General features: G+C 30.3%; 2 protein-coding genes and 1 pseudogene across 3 annotated transcripts; all 3 read right to left on the bottom strand.

The window, feature by feature from the left end:
* Positions 1–347: 347 nt before the first annotated feature.
* Positions 348–3,918, bottom strand: LOC114163897 (uncharacterized). Of its 2 annotated transcripts, none has more exons than XM_028048274.2 (4): positions 3,689–3,918; positions 2,274–2,612; positions 1,648–1,679; positions 348–1,539 (listed from the first exon to the last, which is right to left on the bottom strand). In XM_028048274.2, the coding sequence occupies exons 2-4, from the start codon at positions 2,605–2,607 to the stop codon at positions 598–600; spliced, it is 1,308 nt and encodes a 435-aa protein (XP_027904075.1). In that variant the 5' UTR covers positions 2,608–2,612; positions 3,689–3,918; the 3' UTR covers positions 348–597. The 2 variants fall into 2 exon arrangements, with proteins under 2 accessions (XP_027904075.1, XP_027904076.1); XM_028048275.2 differs by having other exon boundaries at positions 2,274–2,615; positions 3,689–3,900.
* Positions 3,919–5,903: 1,985 nt separating this feature from the next.
* LOC114162116 (bZIP transcription factor 44 pseudogene) lies at positions 5,904–7,138 on the bottom strand (annotated as a pseudogene).
* Positions 7,139–15,168: 8,030 nt separating this feature from the next.
* LOC114164035 (mitogen-activated protein kinase homolog NTF3) lies at positions 15,169–17,839 on the bottom strand. Its single transcript, XM_028048496.2, has 3 exons — positions 17,503–17,839; positions 16,679–17,104; positions 15,169–16,226 (listed from the first exon to the last, which is right to left on the bottom strand). The coding sequence occupies exons 2-3, from the start codon at positions 17,099–17,101 to the stop codon at positions 15,534–15,536; spliced, it is 1,116 nt and encodes a 371-aa protein (XP_027904297.1). The 5' UTR covers positions 17,102–17,104; positions 17,503–17,839; the 3' UTR covers positions 15,169–15,533.
* Positions 17,840–18,193: the final 354 nt, after the last annotated feature.

The raw sequence follows: 18,193 nt of genomic DNA, 5'->3' as shown, positions 1-18,193 counted from the left end.
AACTGCACAAAAGGGCTGCAATCGAAAATATGCATTTCTTAAATTAAGTGCCCACAAAATTCTCGGCTGTGGCTGTACAGACGGTATTCAAGCAAACTTTCATTTGCCAATGTCGTCCTGAACAGACGTATTCGTTTAACTAGCGATATTATCTAGTTTTCCTATTTCAATTGCTTGCAAAGAATAACACGCCTTACTATTTTTAAAATTTGCTCGATTCAAAATTAATTTAAAAAGTTACATGCATGTTTCAGAAATTATCACCCACCGGAAGGATTTCTTTCACTTTCAATAATTGGAATGAGATAAACACCGATGACCGTATAGGATTTTTAAGCCGCAAAAGGTAGAGTGCAACAGAAAGAATGAGTATTGCTACAACAACCAAGCGAAGCTTGTGTATTTGTGTCCTTGGCATCTTGTGTTCGTCGATGTGACTTTTAGGAAGTCTCATTCTTGTATGAAGCACGTCAACAAGATTGGTAACTTCTGATGGCAAGTCAAAATATATATCTAAAAGTTCTACTATAGCTAGACTAAGACAAATCCAAACTTTTATAGAGCTAGAGTGCGACTAAAAGCTAGGGCTAGAGGAGCTCAGTCCTTGCGGTATCTGGCCCAAAAGCCCTTTTTCCTAACCGAATCATTATCCAATAGGGAGCGACTCCACTTTGATCCCAATGAAAAACGTCGCCTCAAGAAGGGCTTTCCAAATGAGCTCCTCCTACTGGAGCTAGGCTCCATCTTTGAAACCACGTCTTTTAGGCGATCAAAAACATCTAACCCACCATCAAGGTAGCTATCAACTACTCGGTTTCTGGATATTCTATAGTTCTTGCCCTTGCTCTCTGATTCATTCCTAAGACCCTTTCTGGATAACTTTGACAAGTGCTTCTCTCCAATCATACAAATTGGACAAGTTGGATCACAACTATCTGCCTCTGATGTCATAGTCTCCAAGCATTCCCCGTGATAAACATGACCACACGCCAGTACAGCAACAACTGAGAGGTCACTGCTGCCCATAAATTTTTGGCTACCCCATGCAGTTCTCTCGGTCAAGAGCTTGGAGCAAGCCCCACAAGATTGTACGTCCATGGAGGGAGAATAAGAGAACCTGCTGCTTGTTCCACTCATCTTGTGACGACCTGAACCTGAATACTCGCTGTCAAAAGACCATCTTTCCTTTTGAGATGAGACCACCATTTCAGAAAAGGTGCGCATAGACCAGCCATCAGATGAACCACATTGGGATCCTGATGCCATATCGTTGCTGCAATTAGAGAGTACAAACGATGGCCTGCCTTCAGAAATTGACGGATCAGGTGATTTCAGACCCAGAATTCGACTATCAGAAATTTGTCTCGATAGTGGGTACCCAGGAGAACGATGAGCCCATCTGGATGCCACTGAGGTAGGAAGAGTGTGATAATTATGATTAGGCGTTAAATCAATTGTAGGTGTTGAGAAAACTGGAGATGTTGAGCAATTGGGTATTGAACATTCTGCTATCTCTGGTGATTCGATCAGATTCTTCACCTGAGGAGAAATATAGATAGAGTGAGGCAAGTGCGATGCAGTAAAATGGCTTGCAATTCAGATAATGAACATTTATTTCTTTGTCAAATTTAGCAGTTCAAAACTCACCACTGCAGAGCAATTACTTGACATGGACATATCTGCAACAAGCAACAGAGGAAGATGAAAAATTAAATCCCAAACAAAAAAACAGAAACCCACAAAGCAGAGGGCATATTCATCCGCGTGTCAGGTAGTGACACATGCCCAATTCAGCCTTACATTCACCCTCACTTCTCCCCATTGTGTGGTAGTGAGAGAAGTTAAGTGCATGTTTGGTTTGACATATTGGAGCCTTGGATCCATGTTTTAGATGTGAAAAATATAAACTACTCAAAGTAACTTCTGTTTGAATGTGAATTATTTGTCCACATTTTGATTTGCTCCAACGCCAAACCAAACATGCACTAAATGACCAAAGCAATTCTAGACACCAGTATACAACGTTATTAACAAGTATAGAGAAAGGTACAGAAAAAGAAAACCAAAAATTGGGTTGGGTTTCAGCCAGAGGACTTAACCAAAAGTTTCCCTATTGCCTCTGTTGGAAAGACAAAAGTGAAGTTTGAGAAAGTGAGCACAATAAATTTGAGGATAGCGAAACTAATTTATTCACCAGCACAACCAGCTTTAATTTACGGAACGGTCATGTTCTAATTGTTCGAGTAAATCCCACAAGTAGACTTAAAATTTACCTGAAGATGGAGTCGTGTGACTTCTAGCCAAGTACTCACGAACAGGGGACTTCAGAGATGTAGGTGTTACAGAATTCTCCAAGGTGCTTCCCCCATCAGAAAAATGGCCTCTTTCAGAACTGAGTGATCCTTTAAATTCCCTGCTGTCATTTCTGCTGACTCCGCGAGATGTGTGAAAGGAAGGATTCTCAATCTCTCTAGCAACACGGCCCCAACTATCCCATCGAAAATTCCATGATGGTGAACATACAGCATTTCTACGTAAACTTTCACCTCCAGTCCTGTTGGGAATAGTTTGATCCTTCGCAGCAGCAACACAACAAGCTGATCCCATGATAACTGCTGGGCATACACACAACACAACAGTCAATCTATCTTACATTCAAAGATACAAATTAAAACAAGGTAAGTTAAAGACCAGGCAATGCAGAAAACACATCCACTTACATATCAGAAGCAACCCAAACATTCCAACAACAAAATCTAATCCTACCGCCTTTTAAGAATAAACAAAATGAAAATTCAATTAAATTCAGTTTACTGCCAACAAGTATTAAAAACCATCCAGAGGCCAAAGCTCTAAATATAAAAAAGAACAACATAATCATCTCATTTGCGTGCAACCAAACAATCAGTGAACATCACGACACATTCTTCAATCAGTAAAAAGCACTTATATAACAAACAAGGAAAGCCAATTAAAAAATAGATACAATGGTGGATAGCTATCGAAGTTATGGAATTATGGAAACGACAGTCCCAAACATAAATTTGCATACAGCTGAAACCCTCCTAGAAACCACAAGACAGTACAAAAGTTTTGATGAACATGACTCTGTCTGGTAAAATAATTACAACCATGGAACATGTTCCCTACAAAGACACCAAAACCATCCTCACTGCCACCAGTCCAAGAAAAAACGACTCCATAACAAATTAGAAAAAACAGCTACAGCATACATTCTAAACGGGACTCCAAGCATTCATACTCGGTTGAAAGTGCAACAACACATAATCGCACTCCAAAACCAACACTGAGAAATGCTCAGTTAAATGTTATGACTAAAATCCATGAAACTCTAAAAACTATAACAAAAAATAAAGATACTCGCAAACAAAACCACCAGAAATAAATGGTTAGACAAAAAATAAATAAAAATCAAAGAGTTGCATATTTTTTTTCTCCAGAGTGACCCGATTCACTTGTCCGTTAACAGTTAACAGAAACAAAGACGAATAGTTCAACGAGGCACAAAATAAGGCGTAGTTTCTGGTGTAGTGCAGGATAAGAACAAAATTTTTCAACATAACAAGAAGAAGCTAGGGTTTTGGAGTGCTGAAAAGAGAAATTGATGAACAGAGAAGGAAAGAAAAAATACGAGAAGGAAGAAAAAACTGATGTTATATTGCATTACCTCTTCAAATGAAAAGTTAGAATCCTTTAGGAGAAAAGAATGAAAACCATTTCCAATTAGTCATTTTCGGCTTCGTCTTCGTTCTAACCTTGTCTTTCAGCAGTGTACGGTGTTACTGAGTAACACGGTCAGAGTCTGTTTAAGACTCAGACTTTGACAACAATCGTTATCACGGCGTTAGGTCATAGTCTACTGCTAGAGGATGTTTGTTCAACACTGTGTTTCCTTTTTTTCCGGCCTTGTCTCTTCTGCCAACTTCTTATATGTTAATATATAATCTATTCTGTGTACCTGTAACAAATTTTTAATTTATTTCTAATCAATATAAATAATATATTTTAAATTTTGTTACTTTTAAATATAAAATTTTTAGACATTATTAGTAAAGAACACTCATCCGGCAAAAGAAGAATCCGAACCAAATTTAGATAATATTGAAAAATAAAATTAAGTAAAATAAATAATGATGAGAGTTAAAGAGTGAATTATAATTTTATTTATATTTATATTTCAAATTTTATTTTTGCTATGATATTTTTTATTAATATTTAATAATAAATTAAATATAATTATATTTTATTATACAATAAAATTTGCTAAAACTAAATATATATATTTTTATTAAAGTTTTAGCATATTTATTTTATTTATTTAAAATAAAAATAAAATTGTTATTTAAATTTTTAAATTGAATTAAATTCAAATAACTCATGTAAATTAACTGGTAAGATATACTATGATAAATTAAAATGTGAGATATAATTTTTTTAAGTATTAAATTTAAGTTGTACTTGAATCTAAGCTTATCCAACCCAATAAGTGTTCAAATATACTCAATAAAATATGAAAAAAATATAAATACGGATGAAAAAAAAAATTGCATAACAATATTATGAGTAAGTTTCAATAATATATAAATAACATTAAATTTATATAAATAATTAAAATTTTCTTTAGATATTGTATAAGCTGTACATTTATTTGAATTATTAGCATTAATATTGGTCAAGCAAAATTCATTTTTCAAATAAAAATATTTAAAATAACATCTTTCTTTATTTATACTGTAATAATAAGATAATGAAGATGATAAAAAAAATAATAAGAATTTGAATGCAAGTACAGAATAATCGGGAATTGACGGAAAAGCTCCACAGTTAGTTTAATTTTGTGTATTTTAGATTAAACTCCAAATTCAATGTGAATCATTGTTTTCCACGTGAAAGGTAATATGACCATAGTGCTCTTTTATTTAACTACAAAAATCTTAAAAGAGAGATTATGTTTAAGTGACAAAGCGTGTGATTGCTACTACTATGTTTCGGTTTTGTTGGCTGAATAAAGTGTTTTTTGAGATGCATAGTGTTTTAATGAAACAAACATAGAATCAAAACGTCAAGTACAAGCTTCACAGTCTTTAAACCACTTCATGTATTGTTTGAAATGGAGGGAAGAAGAGACAAAGATAAGGAAAATATAAAATTAAAGTGAAAAAAGAAAAAAGTTGTTTGATAAGTTAAAAGTAATAGAAATTAGTGAAAAAGAAAATAAGTTTTATTTATTATTAATAATTTTGTTTATTATTTTTATATCCATTTTAATTATTTACTAGTATTATTATAAGAAGTAAAATGATTAAAACAAAATCATAATGGAGGAATGTCTCGTCATCACCTTTGCTCTTCCTTTTCTTCAATCTTGTTTCTTAACTTTAATCAACTAAAACAAACTACCAAAGTCCTCAATAATTCTCTCTTTTCCCTTCTTTTCTCAAATATTTTTCATTTTCAACTTTTAACCAGGTAATTAATTTATCTATGTTAATACAAAAAGTTACGAGTTAAATATGTTTTGAATCTTTTAGTCTTAAGTTAAAATAAGAATTAGTTTTTTTTTTAATTTTAGTTCAATTTAGTCCTTTAATTTCAGAAATACATATATTTAATTATTTTAACCAAAATTTATTAAATTTATTTAACACGTTTTAAACATGTTTATCAACTAACATTGAAACAAAAAATGTATTAAACCGTATAAACAACTTAAATACTATAATAAAACAGGTTTAAAATATCAACCAAATTTAACAAATTTTATTTTAAATGGTTTAATATAAAATTAAATAATCCTCAACTAGTTAACAAATATGAAAACACCTCCACCCAAACAAATAAAGCCTAAAGCACACATAATAATTATAATAATAATGATAATAAAATAGTTTGAAAAATAAATATTCATTAAAGACAACATTAGATGCATTAACAAAATATATATATATATATATATATATATATATATATATATAAATTACAGCAGCACTGAATTGTTTATTTGGATGAAAGTAAAGAAGAGTGATTAGTACTAATTAATGAGCTGTGACACAGTCGAAGATGAGTGTGTCCCTTTCATAAAGCCCTTGCCACAGATTTTGCTTACCCATCTCCCACTTCATACAATGCGTGAATAATATGCGTAACTCTTTCCAACAAAACCAAAACTACATTCAACATTCTTCTTTTTTTCTTCTCAGATCCACACAATTCACCACTGAAAAACAGGTTGGTTGAGACAGAAAGTGTTGGTAAAATTTTGTGAACTCGTTAGATAATAACAGTCCCTTTCGTAGGAGGTGTTTGTGTTGATGATGTCCACGATGATGTCGTTCAGCGATTGGAAGCGTTGGTTAAGCTCACCCATCTGGGCCCTCAGAACGCAGTTTTCAGCCTCCGTTTTCAGATAGTGTTGTGTGGTCATGTCAATGGTCGCCATGATTTCCCTGTTCTCCTTTCTCAACTCTGACACTTGCTTCCTCAGGTCTTCCAGGTGGTCACGCTTTCGCATCCGAGATCTTCTCGCAGATTCACGATTCGATTGTTTTCTCTTGTTCTTTCTCTCGTCCATCGTCACAACCTGCAAATCTCCTTCAGAGCCCGAGCTTTGAATCTTGGTGCAGGAAGAAGAGTTTCCACTTGATGATGCCATGGAAATGGTGGAATAATATCATACAGAAAAAAAAAAAAAAAACAATTCTGAGACGCAGGACCCAGAGATGACACTGATAATAATTTACACGTGACTTGGATTTGGATTTGGATTTGGATTTGGATAGCTAATAATAATAATAATTATTATTATAACTAAGTTATATAATACATGAGATGAAAGAAGAGATTAACGAAAAAACATAGAACCAGTAGAGGAACACAACAGAGAAAGATTGAACCAACTGGGTCCTGCGTCTGAAGGAGGAATTTATCATAAACCTAAAACCGGAACGAAGGGTTTCACTGGGAACTTGAAACATTAACACACAGGTATGTTAGGCATCAAGGTTCAAAGGAAGAAAAGCAAGAAGAGCAAGAAAAAGGTGAAGACGGAAAGAGAAGATGCAGAGTTAGAAATGAAAAAGATGAAGAGGAGAAGGGGAAGTTGAATAGGTGCGTAGAGGTCAATTTATAGAAGAAGAGGTTGATTAGGAGACACAGTGAAAAAAAAATAGTTTTCAAAATCAAAGGTCGGAAAAGTAAAGCAAATGAAAGGAGGAAAAAGCAAAAAAGCATTGGAATCTCCTCCAAGGTTTGGTGGAAACAGAGACTTAACCCCTCTTTTATTTTATTTTCTGATGTTGTTTTGAAGAATCGTTAAATACAATAAATTTATTTCATTTTAATAAAACATCTATACAATCTAATACTCTTTTTTTTTTCTCTTTAAATTAGTGCAGTGAAAATTGAACTATATACATATCAATTAATTGTTTTGATTTGTAGTGTATGTATTTTATTCGTAATTTGAAATTTATTACAATTTATGATAAGATGTTTAATATGTCACATATTTGATATTATATCTGTCAAAGTTTTGCTTCTCGGAAATAAAAAGAAGAAGAAGCAAATTTAACATTATGCTCAAATTAAAAGTGAGTTGACGCTAAAATTAGTTAATATGTTAAATAAAAAAATATAGTCCTAAAATAACTATTTACACTGACCACACTAATTTTTAAGATACAAAATTATTGTGTTTATAAAACTCAATTTTAGTGAAAGGAATATAATACAAATATTAAGTGCTAATAATATATTAATATATTCATATTTTTACACTATGAATTAATAAACATCATCCCAAAATTATTATAAAATAATCATAGTAAAGATCAACAAAACAATATAATGTACATTTTAATTAAATTTCCTTTTAAATATCAGAGAACCTAGCAATATTGTATTTATAAAAGTAGAGATGTCCTCGTAAGTCTAATATAGGTCTTACAAGTTGTTGTTTCTTAGATGATTGTTCACTTATTTTTGAACATGGGTTGATTCCGGATGAAAATGTCGATGAATTTTTATAAAGACATTTTGACGATCAAATCAACAAATATAATAATAATAATAAATATTTTGATAATAAATAAACGACGTTTTACCTCATGAACCTCGTGAACAGACGAACATATTTATATTATTTTAATAAATTTTTACTTAGATAAACATAGTTAAGCAGTTCATTTGTTGAATTTTGGTTCTATTAAAATTATATATGTTGTTCATTTTTCACATCTCCAAAATAATAAATATTTTTGTAAAAGTAAAAACTCAATTAAATGAAACTATATAAAAATCAAAATGATTCAAACATCTAAACTAAAAACTAAAATCAACAAAATTATAAATATAATATACGGTATATGACTTATAGTGCTAAAATGAAAGTTGTGGGCGTCAATGCTTTAAGATGTATAATCTGCTATTAAATCTTTATTTTTCGATCCGACCTTTTTTTTAATAGAAATTTTTTCAGTTTTAGTCAAATTTTTAAGTTGAGGTGAAATAATATTAAAAATTGAAGTGTTAGTTTAAGTTTTATGTTAAATAAAAATTAAAAGATAAAATATTATATAAAAATAAAGATCTAAAAACTCTTTTTTTTTTTTATGAATTGTATTCGTCCGTGAACTTCGTAACAATTAACAAATGATATGAGATGAATTTATTATCTCTTTCCAAATAAACTAAAATTTAACCTATGTTCAAAACACATCATATGAGTCTTTTTAAAAGTTATGGAAGCTGCCCCGAAATTTCATTTCAAATCAGCAATAACATAAAAGAAAAAAAGAAAAAAAATGTTGTCAACAGAACACTCTGGTTGTGTCTCAAAAGCTAACACGATTGATATCTACTTCATAAATTCATATCCATCTATCAACCTTTACTAAGTGATGTCAAAATCTAACCTTTTTTTTTTTTCAATTTGACGTGGTAATGAAATGGTTCTTGTTCTTTTATCATTTCATGCTCTGGTAGGTAGAAAATAATTTCATAATATAAACTAAAAGCAACTTTTAAAAATCATAATTTAAATATATTCATAGATCACTTTATTAAAAAAAAAAAACGAAATCGATGAAGTTGTTTATAATGTTGATAGAAATTTGACAATAGTAAGAAAGTTAAAAAAGAAATGGTTAAATATATTTTTGGTTCTTAATGAATTTTGGAATTAGTCTATTTCAAAATTCTTGACAAATTTAGTCTTTCATCTTTCAAAATATGTGGATTTAGTTATTTTAATCAAAATTTTGTTAAGTTTATTTAACATTTTAAACGCGTTTCATAATAGTATTTGACTCAACATTAAAGCAAAATAAAAATGTGTCAAACAGTATAAACAACTCAAATATAATCCTGAAATACGTAGGAAACATCAAATAAAGCATAATAATATTTGATTAAAAGTACTAAATACAAATCTTAATTGTTGTTTCTTACGTATTCCATTTGAGGCAAATGCATAAGAAAGAAAGTGAAGGGAATAATGATGGGAAGAGGAATGATGCCAAAACCCAAAAACATTGTGCATTGTTGAATAAGGAGAACAGTCACTATAAATGGATATACCATATATTCGTTAGGTGTGCAAACACTTCAACCATCATACATTCAATAACATAAGAATTAACCCTTTCTAAAATTAACTAAATATAAACTACGCAACTTTAATTATTCATAACAAAATTAATGCACAGTTTTATATATAGTTATAATATATACTCATGCTACCACTATTTACTTTCATTTTTTTAAAGACAATTTATTTATACTTTTTAAAACTAATTTTAAAAGACCCAAGTCAAAAGAAAATAAAATAAATAGGGAACCACTCTTGTTTAGAAAAAAGAAAATCAAATATGATATATTTTCATGGGTATAGCTTATTTCGCAAGTCATTTTTATTTACTTATAATTAACTTGTTGTTATATATATATATATATATATATATATATATATATATATATATATATATATATATATATAGATAAGGAAAAAAAATTAATACATGCTGTGAAGTTAACAATTATTTTACCAGTTGAGTTAAACTATCTTAATTAACTTATAACTTGTTTAATTAAAAGAAAAGGTTAAACGTGCCAATGTTATATTCCCTCTAAAAAAATTAATACATGCTATGTTGTATTTTAATTATCTCTCTTAATTAAAATACAATTTCTACTATCTTCTTTGTTGCTTAACTTTTAATTTTTCTACTTTGATTTATTTTGACATATAAGATTAAACGTGCCAATGTTATATTCCTTCTAAAAAATGTCAATGTTATTAAAAATTAAAGAATATGATTTTTGTAGTACGAAGTTTTATATAAGCAAGAATCCGAATAAAAACAATACAGGCAAGTACACTGATGTAACAGTTAGATGAAACCAATTTCTGTAAGTTTTGTATTTTATGGAATTTTCTACATTTTTATATTTGTGATGAAAAAAAAAACAAAAAGGAATTAATGCATTAACACTCCATGTACATATATAGAGCAAAAATTGCAGTGGTATAAACAGTCATCTACTTTAACTTGTAATGTATGGTGTATGTATCTCATCTTCTAGCTGCTTTTTCACTTTCTTTTTCTTTTTGATCTGTTCTTTGTTATCCTACGTACTCCTACAGAAACAGAGAGAAAATGTTGTAGGATAATAGGAGTTCCTTTTTGTAATGCGTTATTGATTGATTGATTTGAAGATGGTGTGTGTTTCCATAAATGTGAAGGTAGGGGCAAATTATTGTTCATAAAGTGTAAAGTCAGTGAAGTAGGGTTTCCCAGATTGTTGTAGCTCATCACTCAAACTGCAATAAAGTGGTCCCTTCAAGATGGGAACCTCACAAAAACAAATGCAATATTTTTAACTCAAAACCTACATTTCTAAGCAAGTTGATGGAAACTAAGTTCTCTGACCTCCCTATCTTTTCAGACCTTCATTTCTGAATCAATGTCTCAAATGGAATGATTTCTATGAACATTTTGTATCCTACCTTTCTCATCAATGTCCGTTTCTTGTTTCTTTACCAAGGGTTAAGATAACAATCTATTTTCTTAAATATCTATATACTTCTTTAAGAGATTAAGCTTTACTTAAAGGGAATAACTTTTCATAAAAAATGCAGCAACGGATTAGGAGTGAGATCTACGTTTGTTTAGGTAAATTTGAGAGCAAGAAAAGGTGACGATTTGTGGGATTTACTGATTCTACACTCTCAGTTAAGTTGAGGTCGTTTGAGAGGTTTTACAAAGGGGGTTTTATTGGGGAGAACAACACCAATGAAACCTTGGTCAATGTGGGACTTAGACTCATACTTGTATTCCTAACAATCTCCCCCTCAAGTCCCTTCAACCACATTGGTAGACTCCCCCTCCAACGGAAGCATTCTCAACCCCGGGTACATGAGGGTGGCAGTGGAACCAATCCATGAGGAAATGTGAGAGTGAATTCGATCCATGACAACTGGATCCGATCTATGATAGTCCCAAATACATTTTTTATTAAACTAATGGGTCTTCCAAATCCATTATAGAATAGATTCGATCCATGACAATATAGTTTTTCTTCCTTTGGACCATGTTTGTTTTTAAAAAGCAAGTGAGCCACCAGTCTCTTTGAAGTTCTTTTCTAAATTTATGAACAATGATATATTATTAGAATGTAATCTGAATTTGAAGTGCTTTTCCAGGAAGATAGACAATTACCACACATGATGTCATTATTAATTTATTACATATATATTTTTTAATTTTATTATTTTAAATAAATTTTATAAAATAAATGTAACTCATATAAATATCATTTTATACAACCTTTTTATATAAAAGAACATTTTGATCATTTTAATTTTATATTTATTAAAACATTTTTTAATCTATCACATCAATTAAATCACTCATAAATTTTTATAAAATTTATTTCTAAATCTTTTTATTATCACTTCTAAATTTAAAAAAATAATAATAATATATATTTCACTCCAGAATACATTATACGGTGTCAATCTAATTCTGCATCTTTAACAAATCAAATGTTGAGGTACCTCTCGTATTTAAAAATACAGAGTGTATATTATCTTTTTAGGAAATTTTTATGTTCAAATTTTGCATAATATATAATGGAACGAGTGCATGTTTGAATATTTTTATATATTACTTTTTATTTAAGTAGTTAAATATTACATTAAATAAATAAAAGTACAATCGAAAATTTCTAGAAATATTACTCTAAATCTATAAAATAACTATAGTTTTGGAACAAACTAAAATACTAGAATAATATCAGCGGAATTAACATTAAATATTACAATTAATGAAATATTACTCTGTTATGTATTTTTAACAAAGGGTTTAATTGATTTATCGTAAAATAGAATATATTTCTTTTTAGTTTTTCATTCAATATTTTATTCTGTCTTAAATTTAAATGATTTGTGGTTGAATTTCTCCTGGTTTACAGGTATAAAAACTAATTCATTCATGACATGCCATAATGACTAGGTTCATTTCATGAGTTTTTGCATAACATGGATAGTTTCTCAATTATGTGAAAACAATACAATCAAGCTATAAGTTTTCAATTTATAATGCACTTTCATTTATTTTTCTTAATTTATCTTCACATTACTTACCTAAATTATCGCAGTAAATGCAATGCATTTATATCTTCCATCAAAACATCAAAATATATTGTTATTTTCAATGTATATGTAAATTGTTTACATTTCTCGTTATTTAAGTTAGACGAATAATATATTATCTCATAATAATTAAATATGTTTTTCTTTTTTATCAATAATAAAGAATATAAAAAAAAATTAGAAATATTCCAACTTTTATACACACCTTAAAACAAAGATGCAAATACAACTAAAAATAACATAGGCAATTTTGTTTTATTTATTCTCTCGAAGTGCATTATAAATTGAATTGAAAACTTATAGCTCGATTTTATTGTTTCGCATAATTGAGAGTGCATTATATAAACAAGGCAAAGTATTTTTAGTTTTTTCGGATTATACAATCCAAAAATAAGTTTTGAATTATATGTCGAAAGTAAAAAAATAAAAAATTGACTTCCAAAAGTTACGATTAAGAAAAATATAATTTTGATTATATACTCCAAAAGTAATTTGACTGTCAAATTACACAATTTAGAGATTTTTAAATGGTTAAAATATATATTAGGTTTCTGATTTTTTTTTTTAATTTTATCATTTTAGTCATAATATTTTTTTTAATTAGATCTTAATTTTTGTCAATTTTATTCAATTTGATAATTTTTGTTAACACTATTTAAATAATTAATGGTGATTGATGATAACTGTGTCACTTCGTAATTTTATATTTTATTCATAAACAAAAATTAAATGTATATTTGAACTTATAAAATTTTTCTTAAAGAGAAAATGGTTTCTTGATTACAAAGTCAAATAATCATTATTGTATATTTTAAAAGTTATTTTTTATTAAAATATAACTTCTAAATTGTATAATTAAAAAAGGTAAAAGCATATTTTTCATTATATGAAAGTGCAGAGAGAAGTTTATGAAGATGTAGGAAGAAATGGTCCAAATCATTTCATTTTTGTTGGGTCAAGTTAATAGAGATAGGAGCCCACCAAGATTCTACTTAAAAGCCATATCAATTTTATGCACGCTTGCATTTGTTTGCAGAAGAGGAAGGATGAGATATTTGTTTTTTCAAATATAAAATAAAAATTTTCTGGTATTTTTAATGTTTATTATGGGATAAATTCAAGTGTTATCAAATTACATGGGTTGACATGCAACATTACTATAAAATATTACACAATAATAAAAAACATGTGAATAACTAAAAGGTAAATATGTTATAAAACTAATCTTGACTTAGTTAAATATTTATGTTTTGTTTTTTCTATTCAGGAATTTTTAAATATTTTGTCCTAGGATGAAATTTTTAAAGTTTTAAATATTCATCCGCCGTTTAGCCAATGATAATTAACTTTATCAGTCCAGTATTCCATACAGAAAATTGTAATAATTTATGAGATATATCATATGTGTATTTTTTTTAAAGAAGTTATTGATGTTAAGTTAGTAAAAATTAAATTTAAGTCATTTAAATAATAATTAAATATATGTTTATTTATCCAAGACAGTTTGGTCTATTTAATAAAAAAATATCTGCCATTAAAATTTAAAGAGCTAAGTTGAAATGTATATAAATAGCTCAAATGATTTTTTTTATATATAAAATATTCAATCAAGTATTTGTTATAATCAACAACTATTCGTATATATAATAAAATATTTATATATCATCTTTCAAACTAATTTTATTAATTATTTTTAGGTTAAAATTGTAAATGTTTGTATTTTATTTTCTAATCTATCTCTAAGATCATTAAAATAAATATATGTTTACTATAATAAGTTAATATATCATTTTCATTGGTATTAATATATTTTTTCTATCATAACAATTAGTTTAATCTCATAAAATAGAAAACTCAATTTGAAAAAGGTCCATCTCAAAACAATAGGAGAAAAATGAAGAAACTAAACTAAAAAATAGAACAGAAAAAGTATTGACCAGCTGCAATAAGTTATTATTTTCACAATACTTATTATTACAAAGTAACTGCTTACAAAATTTACTACTATTTGCCGTGATTATATTTTGAAGTGATACATGCTTATCAAGAAATTTAATAAGTACACAGTGCGTTTTTAAGAAAATTATCACTTAATATTTTTTCTAAAAAAACAAGAACTGTGTTATATTTTTTGGAGTAACAAACATTTTAACACAAACTATAACACGAAAAGTGACATATCTAAGAGAGAGTGTGTTCAAATAGCTCAAGCTGTAAACAACATATTTCCATCACAACAGTTAGGAAATGCAATCCCTGATACTATCAAGCATTATTAGTTTTGGCTAAGGTTACTAAATTAATATTCAAAGGCAGTGGAAAAACCTTTGACGGGTAAAAGACAATAAAAAAAATGTTACAAGTTCATCAGATGTTTTGATAACTGTGGTTGAACTAATCTGATTTGCCAAAATTTTTGTCTACTGGTTTGAGATCTATCACATACAAAGGTGATTAAAAAGTTATATGATCCGTTTACATGAACAAAATTGCACTTCAAGTTTCAAACAGTAAAACATATTATTGATAAACATTAGAACATAGTATACAAAATGGTTTATGCATGACACTAGAACATGTTTATGTACAATAAAGGAGACAACTACAATACAGAGTTCAGTACAAAATCAATCTCTCAACATGGCGGTTAAAAACTATATAGTGTATCATCAGCAGCAGTAACACTTCTTTTAATATGATAATGTTTTTGCTGTTTCTCTCTACTTTCAATAAATAGAAAACAGGGCATATAATGACCTAACAGACGACAACCCCTCCTAATTATTCGATGCAAGTTATGATATTAGAACTACTTGGCACCAACAGAAGGAAACATAACCATTGAAGGGAAGAAGTATGATTAGCACAGCCCTGCACTTTCTACAGCAGCTTCAGGATGGTAATGAAGCATTTCTTTCCACATCATCTCCCTTATCATCTCTTCCCCCAGATCCTCGTCAATGTCAAGATCAATTGGAATCACAGCTGGGGGGTCACAGTTAGGATCGTAGAGAGGGGCCATGAAAGGGTGTTGAAGCGCTTCAGTGACACTGATCCTCTTTGTTGGATCGAAAACAAGCATCTTTTCCAGAAGATCAATTGCCAGAGGATGTGCATTAGGATAAAGTCTCGATAAGGGGGTTCCAGGAGAAGAAGGAAGTGACTTGATATACTTTTTTGCCTTTGGATTGTCAATGAACTCAATGTCCTCCTCCCTCTGACTACCAAGGGTATTGATGATCAATTTCAGCTGGTTGAGACACTCTGAACCAGGAAAAATCGGTTTTCGGCCAAGAAGCTCAGCAAAGATGCATCCAACAGACCAAACATCAATTGATGTCCCGTAGTTGTCACAGCAGAGTAGGAGCTCTGGTGCCCTGTACCACCGAGTCACAACATACTCGGTCATGAACTGGTTCTTGCTGCAGTTAATTCTTGCTAACCCAAAATCACATATTTTTAGGTCACAGTTTGCGTTGATCAGAAGATTCCCAGGTTTCAAGTCACGATGAAGGATGTTAGCAGAATGAAGATATTTCAAGCCACGAAGCAACTGCAGATGAGAACATTCAATTAGTGAATTCAACCACTAGCTAAGCAACACAGAAAAAGAAGCCATATAGATGTGCCACAACATGATTGATGTCAGTTATTTAGGAAGGACGACAGGTTGACAAGATCAAAAGATCAAGGGGGAATATAACAGACAGAGGGGTAAAACGCAGCAAAATCAAGAAAAACAACTGTTTCAAAACTACAAGATCACACAACTTCCTAATTATGATCGACCTTGTACTAAAATCCCTGTAAAAGATTGTCACAAACATAAAAACAAGTTTAAAATGCATGTTTTGTGCTCAGTGTCAACTCTACAATACTAAACATTCACAAACAGTTGGCAGGCATTGAAACCGTGTGCTTTATGATATCAAAATAAATTGTTGACAAATGAGAAGCCAAGAAAATATTATGGAATTATACCAACAATGGGCCAAAGGTTCATACCTGAAAGAGGAAATACTGGCAGTGATCGTTAGACAGTGCTTGAGAAGACTTAATAATCTGGTGCAAATCTGTGTCCATGAGTTCATAAACCAGATAGACATCCTTGAAACTATTCCTATGAACAGGCATCATAATATCCTTCAAAGCAATGACATTCTCATGGTGAAGGTGGCGAAGAAGCTTGAGTTCACGCAGAGTTCTCAAAGCATCAACCCGGTTCTCAAAGGCATTCTGTATTTTTTTTATGGCAACCTTCTCGTTGGTGTCTTTATTCACAGAAGAGCACACGATCCCGTATGCACCGCGACCAATCGGCTTGATTGGCACGTATTTTGAATCAATCTCAAACAAAGCTTGCCACATGGAGAAATAATGCTTCCCTTCATTCCTGATTCCATTAGGAGGATCAACCGGAGTAGCCATTCCCTACAAATCAAACCGGTGGTTTCAACCAATCATCACAATTCAGAAACTTTCAGTGTTCACTGACTGGTAAGTGTACATAATCATAAACATACAGTGGTGTAAGGTGTTGTTGGTGTATCATTACAATAATTTCCCCCAAACACAATTAATTAAGAGACTATTGGAACCTTTATGACTAACCTACCAAACTAAGAACCTTAGATCCATATCAAATTTTCATTTAATTAATCTGAAGTTGAGAACATGCAGAGATCTGTACCCAAATAGAACGTCATGTAGAGAATTTCAGGTTCAAACACAGAAACACACTCGAGAGTAATTATTAATTAACAAACAGAGAAAGAGAAAAAAAAAAAGTTTATTTACAAATGTAGAAAAAACGTAAGAGAAAAGGTTACCTTTTATTTGAAAAAAAGAAAACTTTATTATCACAGTGACGGTGGCGAAGAATCGGGTCTCATAGGCCCAAAATTTATTGCGAGAAGGGTGAATCGGAAAAAAAGAGAATTTAAACAAGTTGGAATGCAGACTGTGTTGGGGGCTGCATAGGTTTTATCAGCGATCGAGATTCCTAAGGTTGTCGCCTCAGATGTTTGGAGTTTCTGAATGGAACTGCATATCCCTTTCTCTCTCTCTTCCTAACAAGAGTCACACACCCGCGTTTTGCTCCAGTACTCGCACCTAGCACTACCTTCTCATTTTTCCCTTCTCATTCTTTCTTGCATTTTTGGCTACACCATTTCTTTTTTTACAAAATTAATTGTATTTAGTTTGTTGGGTTCTGCCACTTGATTTTTATAAAATCCTATTTATAATTTAATTGCTACTAAATGAAGCTATTAATTAAAGTTTAGTTATTTGATTGGTCTGCTACATCATCATTAAAGATTACCTGGTTATTACCGAAAGCTTAGCGTGGATACAACGATAGCGTGACAGGGTTAATTTTAAAAAGCCCCTCCAAAGTGTTTTTTTATAATTCTCTCCAAAGTGTTTTTTTATAATTCTTACACGTTTTTCATATGATCTTGATAAAAAAAATCTTAATTCTATCATTCCGCAAAACACACAGCAGAGAACTTTGAGTAC

This window comes from Vigna unguiculata, chromosome 9, assembly GCF_037176805.1.
Source record: "Vigna unguiculata cultivar grain cowpea cultivar isolate G323 ecotype 2 chromosome 9, ASM3717680v1, whole genome shotgun sequence".
NCBI classification, from domain to species: domain Eukaryota; kingdom Viridiplantae; phylum Streptophyta; class Magnoliopsida; order Fabales; family Fabaceae; genus Vigna; species Vigna unguiculata.
Note: the sequence above shows the minus strand (reverse complement) of the source record. Positions and strands in the feature narration are given on the sequence as shown.

Excerpts from the sequence above, each read along its gene's own strand:
- LOC114163897 (XM_028048274.2), bottom strand. The coding sequence starts at position 2,607 with ATGGGATCAGCTTGTTGTGTTGCTGCTGCGAAGGATCAAACTATTCCC. Across the intron at positions 1,680-2,273 it reads TCACACGACTCCATCTTCAG|ATATGTCCATGTCAAGTAAT; the intron begins GTAAATTTTAAG and ends TGCTTGTTGCAG. Across the intron at positions 1,540-1,647 it reads CAAGTAATTGCTCTGCAGTG|GTGAAGAATCTGATCGAATC; the intron begins GTGAGTTTTGAA and ends ATTTCTCCTCAG.
- LOC114164035 (XM_028048496.2), bottom strand. The coding sequence starts at position 17,101 with ATGGCTACTCCGGTTGATCCTCCTAATGGAATCAGGAATGAAGGGAAG. Across the intron at positions 16,227-16,678 it reads GCCAGTATTTCCTCTTTCAG|TTGCTTCGTGGCTTGAAATA; the intron begins GTATGAACCTTT and ends TCTCATCTGCAG.